The sequence below is a fragment of the Indicator indicator genome, chromosome 5, assembly GCF_027791375.1.
Source record: "Indicator indicator isolate 239-I01 chromosome 5, UM_Iind_1.1, whole genome shotgun sequence".
Classification (NCBI taxonomy): domain Eukaryota; kingdom Metazoa; phylum Chordata; class Aves; order Piciformes; family Indicatoridae; genus Indicator; species Indicator indicator.
In genome coordinates this window covers 42,634,237-42,648,802 of record NC_072014.1, presented here as the reverse complement: position 1 = coordinate 42,648,802, position 14,566 = coordinate 42,634,237, and the positions used below count along the sequence as shown (strand labels likewise).

Sequence of the window (14,566 nt, the reverse complement as noted above, 5' to 3'; positions counted from 1 at the left end):
CCAAGGGATTCCTCAGGAAGTCTGGAGAGAGACTTTTCATAAGGGTGTCCAGTAATAGGCCAAGGGTTTGAAGCTGAGGCAGAGCAGGGTTAGAGTGGAGCTGAGGAAGAAGTTCTTGAGCAGGAGGGTGGTGAGACTCTGGCACAGGCTGCCCAGGGAGGCTGTGGCTGCCTCCTGCCTGGGGATGTTGCAGGCCAGGTTGGATGAGGTCTTGAGCAGCTGAGTCTAGTTGAGAGGTGTCCCTGGGCATAGTGGGGAGGTTGGAGGAGATAATCTGTGAGGTCCCTTCCAACCTGAGCCGTTCTGTGATTCTATAAAATTAAGCAAAGCCTTGGAAGAAACTGTTAAAGATGTCCAGTCCTGGAGACCTTCGAAGGTAAGGAAAGAGTCTGTGGTTGTGACTTCTTAATATTGTAATAGCAATGAGAGATGGGAAAATCCAAGTAGCACTGGCATTATTAGTGACTGATGTTACCATGTACTGGGTTAAGAAGTAGAGAACCCAAGGGAGGTGGGGAGAGATTCCTTGGTTTTACAGTATTGGCATCATCTGCAGTGCCTTGGGCACCCGGTGACCCAGTGCAGTGAGCTGCTTGGGAAGACTGATCACCGCTCTGTCCTTAAGCATGTTTTTCAGCAAATACAAGTCAATAATGTGGTGTCATCCTCCTGTCCAAGCTTGGAGAAGGGGGCTGGAACACCTCTCCTGTATGCTGAGGGAGCTGGGGTTGTTCAGCCTAGAGAGGAGAAGACTCTGGGGGGATGTAATAGCAACCTTTCAGCATCTAAAGGGGGTTACAAGAAGGCTGCAGAGGGACTGTTTCCAAAGGCCTGCAGTGACAGGACAGGGGGCAATGGTTTGAAATGAGAGAAGAGCAGATTTAGATTGATGCTAGGAACAAGTTCTACACCTTGAGGGTGGTGGAACACCGGAACAGGTTGCCCAGGGAGGTGGTTGAGGCCCCATCCCTCGAGCTATTCAAGGTGAGGCTGGACGAGGCTCTGGGCAACCTGATCTAGTGGAAGATGTCCCTGCTGACTGCAGGGGGGTTGGACTAGATGACCTCTGGAGGTCCCTTCTAACCCAAACCATTCTATGACTCTATCTTGGATCTTTAACTATTTTTCTTTCTCCTATAGAGGATCTTAAGAATGATTCTTGGGTTAAGCCTTTTTGGGTTTTATTCTAAATAAGCTTTTTTAATAGTGCCTTTGGTTCAGGAGAAGGATGGTTAACTCAGAATGCACATTGCTGTGTCACAGCAAGGAACAGGCAACACTCCCCCAATTAGTTTTCTGACATCCTTTTTTTGTCTGCTGTCCACCACTAACTCCTTTTCCCTGGTGAAACAAAGTCAAATTTTAGAACACCTTTCAGCTCTCAGTATTCATTACAAGAAGTTGAAGAGAGGGTTTTGAATTTAATGCATTGGAGGGAAACAGTGGAAATATTTCTGGTTTATCTTTCACTTTGGGAAATGAGTTCAGGCAGAATGGATATTGTTAGAAATCAATAGCTAATTGAAAGATGTGGTACATTTTATCATTAATAGTAAAAAAAAAATAAATTCTCAAACAGCAATATGAAGTTTCTAGTGCTAGCTATCTATAGAATTTATTGCCTTTTGATGTCATTGTCAGATGCACTATTAGAAATATGTCTGTTTCTTAATCTTCCTTTTATATTTCTAAACTCTCAAGTGTAAATTAAAAGCTCTTACACCATTTATTGCTGTTAATTTACTTTCTTTACACAATCTTAGGTTAATTGGCTGGTGGAGCCATGAGTTCAAGACACGATTCCTCATGGAAAACAGTATGTACTTTTACCCTTTTACTTTTACCTTATGTGATGTATTTATATACATAACCACCTTCACTTTTAGAGTGGATTGAGTAGAAGGGATAGAACTTTGCATTTCCTCCCTTATGCTAAAGGTATTAAGCTAAACTCATCCCAAATACGTAAAGCAATGGAGTTAATAAAGTAAACATGGGAATAAATTTGGTCTCTGGGCATATGGGTCTGACTGTCTGCTTCCAGACATTTTGCTGTGAAATACCTTCAAAAATGCAGATATAGAATATGGATGAAACTTTTCAAAGTATCTCAGTGAATTAAATTCATAAGTCTCTAAGGAGAGAGGATCTGCTATCATTCACTTGGGGAATATCTTACTTTAGGATTAGTTCCACTGGAATTAATGAGAAATTGGATAAATAAAGGTAAGGCAACCTGACATAGTCATGAAGTACCACTAATGTCTCAGCATCTCCATGAATGAAGGATGAGATCTGAGGCAAACCCAACCCTGCTCTGAAATAGCTAAGCAGTTGTTGTCCCAATGTGAAATGAGGACTCCTTTCCCGAATCTGACAGCTAGACTCTTCAGCTCCAATTTAAAGTATGGCAGAGAGAACATCCTGAGGGATCAGGAGGAGGAAGGAGCCTTTTGGTGTGATTGGTTGCTTTGTTTTTACTATATTGTTAATTTTCTGTGGCAGCTCCTTTGGCTGTGACTTTGGCTGGAGATCCCCTCCCTAATAGCCTCAGTCTGCTCTTTGTTTTCTGACCAAATGCAAGAGCGTGACACTGCAGAAAGCCAGCAGGAGACACAAATGGCCTTGAAACACCGTTACAAGAAGTAAAAAAAAACCAAAAAACAAAAAACAAACCCCACATTATTTTTTCATTTCCATGGGCAGCTTATCAGGGAGAAGTTGGGCAACAATGCTTATGAAATTAGCCAGTCTGCTGTGCGTGAAAAGAAATTTCCTCCGCAGCATCCTCGTGCTCTGGTGCTGGAGCATGAAATATGAACGGTGACACAGAACTTACAGCCAGGCTTTTATAGATTTATTAAACAGATTCGGGGAGATTTCACAGCCTAAAGTCTGCACAACTTCCCTACGTGGCCTGAAGCCACACTCAGCTGCGTATGGAGTCTCCCCTGTGCCTCGTCAGTTTAATAAAGTTAAGGAACACGATTCCCTGCTCGTGTGCCGTGGACTGTGCCTCGCTGCTGACTTGGAATTTCTCTGGCTTGTGCCAGTGTTAAAAGACATTCAAGTGTAAAGGTGGTTTTTAACACACCATTTGAACAAATTAATTGCAGTGCTCTGGTTCCCATGAAGCCACTAATGAGGTCTTCCAACGGATGAAAATTGGGCTGCTGCTGGAAGCTCCAAGTATTAGCTGTGAACAGATTACTGTTTCCTTTTAATGGGCGATTTCTACAGGCCACATTAGTGAAATGTTTTATTGCCTGAGGATGGACTTCAAGATAAGGCCCAAGCCAGTGAAAGGAGGAAATCAAAAAACACTAATATAAGTTATTCATTTTCCAGAACTGCAACTAATTGAAGGAATTAATGGATTTCGGTTATCAAATCCTCCAATTTTACTGGTCTGTGCTCTGCAAGCTAGTTTAGAGGTAAGAAATTGCTTCACTCTCAGCCTGAATTTAGGACTCTAAACATGCTAAATGAATGTCATGTGTGTTATTGGTGTCTCCTTTACGAGTAAAACAAACCCAACTGCAGAATAGCTAAAAAGAGAATTGGTAGGAGGGGTAATGAAAGACTAACCTGGAGAAGAGGAGGCTCAGGGGTGACCTTGTTGCTGTCTACAACTACCTGAGGGGAGGTTGTAGCCAGGTGGGGGTTGGTCTCTTCTCCCAGGCAACCAGCAGCAGCAGGAGGGGACACAGTCTCAAGTTGTGCCAGGGGAGGTATAGGCTGGATGTTAGGAGGAAGTTCTTCACATAGAGAGCGATTTGCCATTGGAATGTGCTGCCCAGGGAGGTAGTGGAGTCACTGTCCCTGGAGATATTCAAGAAAAGAATGGATGAGGCACTTGGTTCCATGGTCTGGTTGATTGGATGGGGCTGGGTGCTAGGTTGGACTGGATGATCTTGGAGGTCTCTTCCAATCTGGTTGATCCTATGATTCTATGAAACAAAACAACCCCCCAGCTGGGAGACCAAGACCTTCAACAATTATCCTCATCCCTGGTTCTGGACCCAGTATACCTGAGGTGTGCACCTCCAAGGCTGGCTGCTGTCCCTGTGTCTATCCCAATGTTTAGGGGCTCAGTGCAGACAGCAGCTTTTCCCATACAGAGAGATTCAGAGCTTGCTTAATGCATCTCATAGAATCACAGAATTGCCAGGGCTGGAAAGGACCTCAAGGATCATCCAGTTCCAACCCTACTGCCATGGGCAGGGACACCTCACACTACAGCAGGTTGCTCACAGCCACATCCAGCCTGGCTGCAAAAACCTCCAGGGGTGAGGCTTCCACCACCTCCCTGGGCAACCTGCTCCAGTGTCTCACCACCCCTGTGGTGAAGAACTTCCTAACATCCAATCTGAATCTCCCCATTTCTAGTTTTGCTCCATTCCCCCTAGTCCTGTCACTCCCTGACACCCTTAAAAAGTCCCTTCCCAGCTTTCCTGTAGCCCCCTTCAGATACTGGAAAGTCACAATAAGATCTCATCGGAGCCTTCTCTTTGTGTGGATGCTGTTCAAGATCTTCCTATGAAGGAATTGCATCACTCTGAAAAGTTGCATTCAGAGTTTCTTCCACCTATATTTCCCTGAGCAAAAGAGGCCTAGCTCCAAAGCTGTGGCCAGTGAGTGTTCTGGAGTCTAAACAGGACCAGTGGCTCGGGCACCCTGTTGTAGAAGTACAGAATTGTCTTTCCTTGTAGTCCCTTTGATTACAAACTGAAGTACAGAAGTTGTTGGTGAATGCTTCCTCCATTGTGGGTGACCTTCTCACTCTCTACAACTATTTGAAAGGAGGTTGTAGCAAGGTGAGGATCAATCTGTTTTCCCAAGGAACATGTAATAGGCCAAGAGAAAATTGCCTTAGGTTGCACCAGGGTGGGTTTAGGTTTAATATTAGGAAAAATTTCTTGACAGAAAGGGTTGTCAAGCTCTGGAGCAGACTGCTAGGGGCAGTGGGGGAGTCCCCACCCCTAGAGGGATTTGAAAGATGTGTAGATGTGGTGTTGAGGGACATGGTTTAGTGGTGACCTGGCAGTGCTGGGTTAACAGTTGGACTTGATGATCCTAAAGGTCTTTTCTGGTCAGAACTATTCTGTGATTCCATGAGCATGGTGTAGCTTCAGACTGCTTTTGCTTTCATCTCTTCACTGGTTTTCTGGTGGCCAAAAGATCAGAGCCTCACCTGTGACCTATCTCTGTGTGAATCATTGAAGTCATGGCTGTGGAAAGGGCAATCCTGCCATACAGAGCTAATCCCTTCCTTTCTAGGAAGGTGTGACTCATGTCTTGAAAACCCTCTGGTCCACCTTGGAGAGCACAGTTCAGGTCTGAGGGCATGCAGCTGTTCTCCAAATACCTTGTACCATGCTGTGCTTCCTATCCAGGCACAGCAGCACCTCTCTTGTGGATGCTTCACCTCTAAAATGTAGGACTCTTGGCCTCTGAAAAGGATAGCTGAAAAGGATGATTTTACTTAGATTTCTATGCCGTGTGCTGCAGTGTATGAACAAATTTCCTAAGCTGCTTTTCAAGCCAGCCTTCATTAGCAAGGTTTTGCCATCATTGTGAAGGGGAGAAATTTATTTTTTCCTAGCATTCCATTAATGCTATGTCAGGGTAAAGCTGATGCTGAAACAAAGAGCAAATGTCCATACACTGTATGTCTCTCTTCTTTATTTACTAAAAAAAACACTGTCTTAAGCAAACAATGTCAGCAATTTGCCAGTTGTGCTCTCTCCAGCTTCCACACCATGCTGAAGGACTGCAAAGGGCACGGCAATGCTGCTTGTTCTGCCTGACAATTTATTTTGCTAGTCCTTAAACATCCAATATATTTTTTTTTAAACTTTATGTGACCTTGGAGATAAGCTGGAATCTCTTCTGCTATGACCCAGATTGTCAGTGCTCCAGTGTGTGTGGGTTGATGTCATTTAGCCCACTGCAGGGAGCCTCAAACAATGAGGGCTGAGCAGCTCCATCGCCTCCCCTTTCCTGGGCCTGCATTACCTTTTGGCACAGTCAGGATTCCCCAGTGCTAATTGCTCCAATACAGTGGGAAACAGAATGGTTTTCATGTCTGGCAAGAGATGGCTAGTGAAATTGCATGCCACCTTCACTGGGACACATTAAGCAGAAGGCAGTGTTTCCAATGGAAACAATGGAAACTGCAAGTGTTAATGGATGTTATTCCTCAATAATGCTTAAAGTGACTGTTATGGCAGGAGCTGCTCCCTTTTATGGAAAAATGGGGAGTGCTCCACAGCCACACTGAAAAGATCTTTTTCAAAAAATTTCACCCAGGAGGCCAAATACTCCTTTGCACAAAGCCTCAGCAAACAGATTTTGTGTGTGTATGTGTGTGTGTGTGCGCAGCCTAAGGAGATCCATCCCTCATACTGCTGGCCAAGCTCAGAAGAATAGGAGGCAGGTCTCCATTTTACCCCCAGTAACATGCTGAACAGTTTTGTGTGTGTCCTCTGCACCTCTAGATTCTTGTTGACCTGTGCAAGCTCTGGCTGCTGAGGGATTTGATCCCTGTCACACTTGTTTCTGTGACTGTGATGTCTCCATGCAAAGTCTGTCTTGGAGCAGCCAGATTTTGTTTCACAGGAAACATGTGTAGGGGGTTTTGGTCTTCTGCAGCATCCAGAGCTCGTGGGAGCATCACAGAGTGATAATTGGGTAGGCTACAAAAGAGTGGTTTCCAGGTGCTGCTGGGAACCAGACTCTGTTGTAGCTTGAGTGGAAGGTCTCAGTTACCTCTTTATGTACTCCTCTAGGTTATGATATAAGCAAAACAGAAATGGGGAGATTCAGATTGGATGTTAGGAAGAAATTCTTCTCCATGAGGGTGGTGAGACACTGGCACAGGTTGCCCAGGGAGGTGGTGGAAGCCTCATCCCTGGAGGTTTTTGCAGCCAGGCTGGATGTGGCTGTGAGCAACCTGATCTAGTGTGAGGTGTTCCTGCCCATGGCAGGGGGGTTGGAACTGGCTGATCCTTGAGGTCCCTTCCAGCCCTGACAGTTCTATGATTCTAATTCTAAAGATGTTTGCTGCTCTTCTTGTGAGGAAGGCTGAGAGACCTGGGAATGTTTAGATTGGAGAAAAGAAAACTGAGAGGGGATCTTCTAGATGCTGATCAATATCTAAGTGGTGGAGGTCAACAGGATGGGGCCAGACTCTTTTCAATGGTGCCCAATGATAGCACACAAACTGGAATACAGGAAATTCATAGAATCATAGAATCAGTCAGGGTTGGAAGGGACCACAAGGATCATCTAATTCTACCTAAACATAAGGAAAAACTGTGAGGTGGCTGGAGCAGGCTTCCCAGAGAGGTGGTAGAGTCTCCTCCTCTGGAGAGCTTCCAAACCTACCTAGACATTGTGATCCTGGGCAACCTGCTGTGGTTGACCCTGCTTTAGCAGGGTGGTTGGACTAGATGATCTCCAGAGGTCCCCACCATGCCCAGGGACACCTCTCAACCAGACTCAGCTGCTCAAGGTCTCATCCAGCCTGGCCTGCAACACCCCCAGGCAGGAGGCAGCCACAGCCTCCCTGGGCAGCCTGTGCCAGTCTCACCACCCTCCTGCATTCAAGAACTTCTTCCTAAGCTCAAGTCTAAACCTACCCTAAATGTCTATCATTATCTAAAGTGTCAACATTCTTCTGTGTTTCCAGGAGCCCAACCCTGCCCCATTTGTAATGCTCTGTCTGATATTACCACTTGATTCCAGTGATAATGTGCAGAGAAATTTTCTACCCTTTTAGTCTTCTTTACTCCCACTTATTTGTTTCCTATAGCAATGTGTTATCATTCTAATGATTTTAAATCCTCATAGGTTTTTGGCCAAACTACAATGAAAGCACTGAGGAGGAAATCCATCCTACTCACAGGATACTTGGAGTACCTGATAAAACATTACTACAGTGAGGACAAAACGAATCCAGAGAAGCCCTTTGTGAAAATAATCACACCATCTCACACTGAGGAAAGAGGCTGCCAGCTCACCCTCTCCTTTTCCCTTCCAATCAAATCTGTGTTTAAAGAGCTGGAGAAGAGAGGAGTAGCTGTGAGTAAATCAAACTTCCTCTTCTTGTGCTCTGTATTTGTGAGCCTATACTGCGACAATATCAGCATTTGGCATTTATTCAAACGTTCTCTATTTTATGGCCAAAACCAGACTGGGAATGATGAGAATTGTTTGCATAGCATTTCAGTCTTTCAATAATCAAAGAAGTGGAGTTGGTTTGTAAATTGTTACCCTGTATATTGCTTGTTCTCTAGTGATTTATCTCCTTTCGTTACACAAATCTTTCTTTCTTTTTTCTTCCTCTTTTTTTCTGTCTTTCTGCCCCCCCCTTCTCTGCCCCCCCCTTCTCTGCCCCCCTTCTGCCCCCCCTTCTCTGCCCCACCTTCTCTGCCCCCCTCTCTGCCCCCTTCTCTGCCCCCCCTCTGCCCCATTCTCTGCCCCCCCTTTCTGCCCCCCTTCTCTGCTCCCCCTTTCTGCCTCTCTTGTCTTTCCTCTTTTCTTGTCTCTCTGCCTGCCTTGCCTCCCTCCCTCCCCAAACCAGTGGAAAAAAAAAAACAACAAAAACACCTTAACGTGAGTGTGTCAGAACTGTCTAGTGCAATGCACTGCCTGCACAGGCTTCTGTTCAGTGTGCCTGTCCAGGTCCCCTGCTGTGGGTTCAGGAATGAGGCCAGAGACCTCAAAGAAGATCTCTGAGCCACCTCGGAGTGCTGGCAGTCAGCAGCACTTGGGTGATGTTCACCACCTTCAATGCCAAAACTCAAGGCACCTACAGATTGACAATGACAAGGAGCTCTAAACCACCACCAGTACCATCTCTGCTGGGCAAATGGCCAAATCCTATCTCTTTGCAAGGCAGTAAGGTGGAGGATCTAAAAAGCTGTCCTGTCCTTAGAGCTGTGTTTGAGCACTCAGAAAGGGATGCCACTGAACAACAGTGCTGTGTAACTGCAAGGTTACTGCTGAGCACTGCTCAGAAAGAATAAAAGCTAAATTTAAGGTGATTTAGGAATGCTAGGAGGTGAGGCTGAGATCACCATGCCATATAAATGAGATATGAGTTTTATATCTGCTGGTGGTTTGTGTCTCCCAAGGGCCACTCTTCTAGGCTAGATATGCTGCTGTTTTGGTGCTGCCAGGTAATTCCAGGAACTGCTGCTTTTAAGAGGGCACAGGGCCCTACACTGTTGGCTTGGCTTTGCAATACAGTAACACACTTCAAATAGGAGGCATTATTCTACTCAGCAAAATGTTCCCATTCACAGAGGAGAGGAAGAAAAACGCCTTGAGCCCTGTGCCACTGCTTGTGCCTGTAGTGCCAGACACTGTCATATTGGCAAACTTTGGTTTTGTAGTGGCTTTTTTGTCACCTGGCTGCCTCTTCAAGAGGACACAGTCTCCAGCTGCACAAGGGAAAATTTAGGCTTGATCTTAGAAAGAAGTTCTTCCCAGAAAGAGAGATGGGAATGGACTGCCCAGGGAGGTGGTGGGGTCGATGTTCCCGGAGGTATTTAAGAAGAGACTGGATGAGGCACTTAGTGCCATGATCTAGTTGATTAAATAGGGTTGGGTGATTGGTTGGACTTGATGAGCTTGGAGGTCTTTTCCAACCTGGTTGATTCTGTGATTCACCTATGGGTTGCTGTAGATGCTAAGGTGTGTTATGGTTTGGAGCCCCTCAATGGCACTGCTGTAGTCCTGCCTATCCTGAGCTCTGCTCCCTTTTCTCAGGCTCTTTTTTCTGTCCTCTTCTCAGTAATGGTCCTCAGAGTATTTTCTTTGGGATCTCAAAGTTTTTACGTGTGTCTTCTTGTCAGTCCAGTCATTCTTCCTTGAAGACAAGGGTGACATTTAAAACTACAGCCTGACAGACAAATCTGAAGCGACCTGAGTCTCCTAAGCCTTCCCTTTCTGTTTTTACAGTGTGACATGCGAGAACCGAACGCTCTTCGCGTTGCCCCAGTTCCTCTCTACAATTCTTTCCGTGATGTGCACAGATTTATTGAAATCCTGGGATCTGCAATTACATCTTCAAAACAAACAGCAAGCAATACTGCACTATCTGGTTCTTATTGATGGCTCAGCTGTATCTTTTAATCTATTTCTGACTAAGATGCATCTATCCTGCTGAGCGATTCTTTGCTTCAAGTCGACCCAGCTACATCCCATGCAATTTGCAAGGAAAAAAAAAAGAGACTGTGCTTGAATAGTTATTTACAACAGGCATAGTTTTATTAAAGCTCACATTTCCCACTCTGCTTTGACTTTGACTTCATGAATTAGTATGCTTTGTATATTTTAATGGGGCTTTTCTTAAACATTTTATGTAGTTCTATTGCATTAGCTTGGAGAAGCGTGGAAGAATTGCTATTGACTGGAACGGGAGTGGGGAGGGGAAACAACAACAACAAAAATCCCTTCTTTATCATAAGAATGATGCATAATAAAAAGTGGAAAGTAGACAAATCTCTAACTGTTAAAAGATACAGCCCAATTTCCATTTTTAATTTATCAGTGCCCACAGTACACTTGAAAAGCCAAAGATGAACAATCAGTTGTCTCCAAACTGTTAACTGCTGCAGACTGGATTTTTTTTTTTTTTCAAAGGACCCCAACACTCTGGGATTCTGATTTAATTACTGATTTAATTGAAGGATGGATTTACATTGCAGATACCTTCTTGGGTGTGATACAGTTGGCTAAAACAAAGCATTTAGGTAGTCATCATGGAGATGATGTGCTCAAGAAAGCCATTTTAAATTCCTGTAAGGCAGTGTGAAGGGCTCTGTCAGTACTTACTGCCCTTTTAATAAGGCTTGCATGAGACCAAGTGAACTCTGAACTGTTCAAGCAGCAGCAAATATCTCAATGTTAACTTACAGTGTGGCCCAAATTTGTAGAGAGGTTTGTACCAGGCAGCTAACTGAAAGGAAGGGAAACTGCTTGCATTTGAGCAGTGCTTTACCCGGAGTTGTTTTAAGGCATCAATAACACTTTGGCATAAATGGCAACTGAGCTGCCAAGCCTGCAGCTATTCAGCACATACCCTTTGTCAAGAATCAGCTGGAACTTTCCTTCTGGTGATACTCAATGTGTCTAATATTTTATGTGAAACACTAAGGAAATGATTTCTGGTAGTACTTCTTTTTATGCCACTTCAGAGTTGAGAAAGGGTTTGGGGGTAAGAAGTAAAGATTACTCCAAACTATTTTGGCTCACCACCATCTTTGCTGGTTGAAATTTTCACTCTTTGAGCATTTCTTGTTGCACAGGGAAACTTGGGGCCTGTGCTGTAAAATTCCCTAGAAATGGGTAGTTTTAAAACACCTGCTGCAATAATCTGGAATATTGTGTCCAGTTCCGGGCCACTCAGGTGAAGGACCTCAGGGAACTGCTTGAAAGAGTCCAGTACAGAGCCACAGAGCTGCTGCAGGAACATCTCCCTGTGAGGCAAGGCTGAGGGAGCTGGAGCTTGGAGCTTGGAGCTTGGATCTTGGAGCAGGGGAGGCTGAGGGCTGCCCTCATCCCTGGGGATAAAGATGTGCAGGGCTGGAGCCAGGCTCTGCTCAGGGATGTCCAAGGACAGCACAAGGGGCACTGGGGGCAAGCTGGAGCAGAAGAGGTGCCACTGGAACAGAAGGGAAAACTTTGTCAGTGTGAGGGTGGCAGAGCCCTGGAGCAGGCTGCTCAGGGAGGTTGTGGAGTCTCCTTCTCTGCAGACTTTCCAAACCCCCTTGGATGTGTTCCTGTGTGACCTGCCCTGGGTGATGCTGCTCTGGCAGGGGGCTTGGACTGGGTGATCTTTGGAGGTCCCTTCCATTCTGTGATGCTGTGTAACACCCGTTCTGTTGGCTGTAAAGCGCAGAGAAAAGCTGAAAAAGACCCTGCAAGTGAAGTGTTTGTTGGCATTTTTGGCACCTGTAAAGGGTAGGAACAGCTGCTTAAACTGGAACATGGTTATCAAGAACAGCACAGGAGTCTTAATCAGTGGAAAGCTCTGGCTCACTCCAGAGGTTTTGATTATGCTGGCATCACGACACGTGGAGCCAGCTGAGGCTGTCTCCCTGTGTTGTAGCCCAGGTATCTGCATGGCAGTGCCTGGGGTTCTGTTGTCACAATCAGTGTCTGCAGCAGAGCTGCTTTCATCTGTCAAGTGCCACGAGCTCAGCAAGGGACCATTTTCTGTAGAAAGAGACTGCTGGGGAACAAAGCACCTTGTACACAAGTGTGAGGGTCTGCAGTGCTGAGGGAGGGTTTATCTGAGGCCACACCTCGAGTGTTGTGCCCGGGCTTGGGTACCTCCATACAAGAGAGATCTGGAAGTGCTGGAGCCAGTGCTGAGGAGGGCAAGGAAGCTGGAAAGGGCCTGGAGAATAAATCTGATGAAGAGCAGCTGAGGGAGCTGGGGATGGTTAGTGTGGAAAAGAGGAGGCTGAGGGGAGACCTCACAGCTCTCAACTACCTGAAAGGACCTTGTGGAGTGGTTGGTGCTGGTCTCTTCTCACAGGTAATTAGTGATAGAAGAAGAGGGAATAGCCTCAAGCTGTGATTGGGTAGGTTTAGGCTGGATGTTAGGAAACATTTATTCATGGCAAGAGTGGTCAGGAATGTGTTGCCCAGGGAGGTGGTGGAGTCACCACCCCTGGATGTGTTTAAAGGTGGTTTGGATGTGGTGCTTGGGACTATGGTTTAGGAGTGAGCCTTGTAGAGCAGGGTTCTGGGTTGGGCTTGGTGATCCTGAGGGTCTGTTCCAACCTGAATGGTTCTGTGATTCTGTGAATTCATTGCCAGTGTCTTTGGAGCACTTGTGCTGCTGTGCAGCTCTGGCTAACAGTCACTTACAAAGTTAGGCAAGCTTGATATAAACCCAGACACGACAATTAGTCATGGTATAATTATTTTATTCACCTTATTCACCTTGTTCACCTTCTTTTGATATAAGCTGGACCTTATTTAATGCAACAAACCCTGGAGGAACTTCAAACTCTGTTTGTAAATAGCACCGAGACAACAGGTTTGGATTAGCTCTCTTGGAAGTTACCAGGAGAGAAATGGAGAGTTTTGAGGTCACAGTTCGGCATCTGCATTAAATTCAGGAGCTGTGAAAATGATTGCTTTTGTCTCTCCAGTTAGGGTAGGTAAAGTATTTACTGAAGCTATGCAGTCCAGGTTTTGAAAGGTAACAGGTTATTCATAAATGTTTGCTAGCATTTTGGCTTTTAGCAACATTTCAGGCTAAAGGTACAAAAATTGACTTCATAAATAAGCATTTGTGTTCCAATTGATGGATTTGATTAAATCCAGTACTTAAAAACTCATTTATTTTTAAATTTCCTTAATTCCTCTTCCTCTTCCTCTTCTCTTTTCCTATGAGCCCTGAAGATAAACACAAAAGCTCCTTTCTTTTCAAGGCATAGATATAAATTCAGAACATTATTTCCAGAGAGTGAGAGGAGGCTCTATTGCATTTTCTGACATAAAATGACAGCATAAGCACCATTTCCCCCTGATCTTTTCCCTACTTAGAGTGATCCAAGCTTTGCAGAATGAATAATACTGGAAGTTAACATTAGGTGTCAGTATTTTACATATTATTTAGTGAGGGAATATCAAGTGAAAGAGCTTCTGTGCCACAACAACAACAACAATAACAAAAAGGAGAATATTACAGTTTGCTTTTTCAAATGCTCCAAGTTATCACAGCCAGAGTAATATCAGGAATAATTATGTGGGAAATAATTAATTGTATATACCCTCAATGCTTCTTGCTGGCTGCAGCTCTGATTTAAAATTCAGTATTAAGTAGTGGTGCTTTCTAATTGTGACAGCATTTACTTCTTGGATTGTCTGAAGAAATTACATTTTTTTTTTTCAAATTAAACTGCATGACATCAGTGTCTGTAGATGGCAGAAAATTAATGCCCAGACAGAGTGATAAAATGCCTACAAAATGAAGGAAGATAAATCTGCTCTAGTGGAAGGTGTCCCTGCCCATCTCAGGGGGATTGGAACGAGAGGATCTTTAAGGTCCCTTCCAACCCAAACCATTCTATGGATCTCTGATATATGAGTATGTAGATCCCTGGCTGTGATCTTGCTCAGCACAACACAATTTGGTACTGTACGGATCTCTTAAATTTGCTGCAGATGTTGAAAATGTGAAAGGAAAAATACAACAGGATCCACTTGTGCTTCTTTTGCCCCATTTTGCCATGGGAGCTCTAAAAAGAAGACAAAGTCTTTTTTTCATAGACAGCAAAGTATGTTTTTTGTTTTCCAAAATAACAGTAGAGTATCATAGAATCACTCAGGTTGGAAAAGACTCTTGAGATCATCAGGTGCAAATACTAACCCTGCTCAAGTTCACCTCTAAACCATACCACCACATCTAAATGACCTTTAAACACCTTCAGGGATGGTGACTTCACCAGCTCCCTGGGCAGCCTGTGCCAATGCTTGACCACTACTCAGTGATTTTTTTTTTCCCTAATGCCAGCTTAGTAGGAATGAAGACATAGGA

At 44.7% G+C, this 14,566-nt stretch overlaps 1 protein-coding gene across 1 annotated transcript in view; it reads left to right on the top strand.

Moving 5' to 3' along the window:
* The window catches only part of KYNU (kynureninase), a 78,260-nt gene extending 68,138 nt beyond the window's left edge, over window positions 1-10,122 (top strand). The window contains exons 11-14 of the mRNA XM_054381158.1: window positions 1,764-1,816; window positions 3,349-3,434; window positions 7,855-8,085; window positions 9,970-10,122. Coding sequence (XP_054237133.1) covers window positions 1,764-1,816; window positions 3,349-3,434; window positions 7,855-8,085; window positions 9,970-10,122 — 523 coding nt within the window. The remainder of the gene's footprint in view (window positions 1-1,763; window positions 1,817-3,348; window positions 3,435-7,854; window positions 8,086-9,969) is intronic.
* The last annotated feature ends 4,444 nt before the right edge of the window (window positions 10,123-14,566 follow it).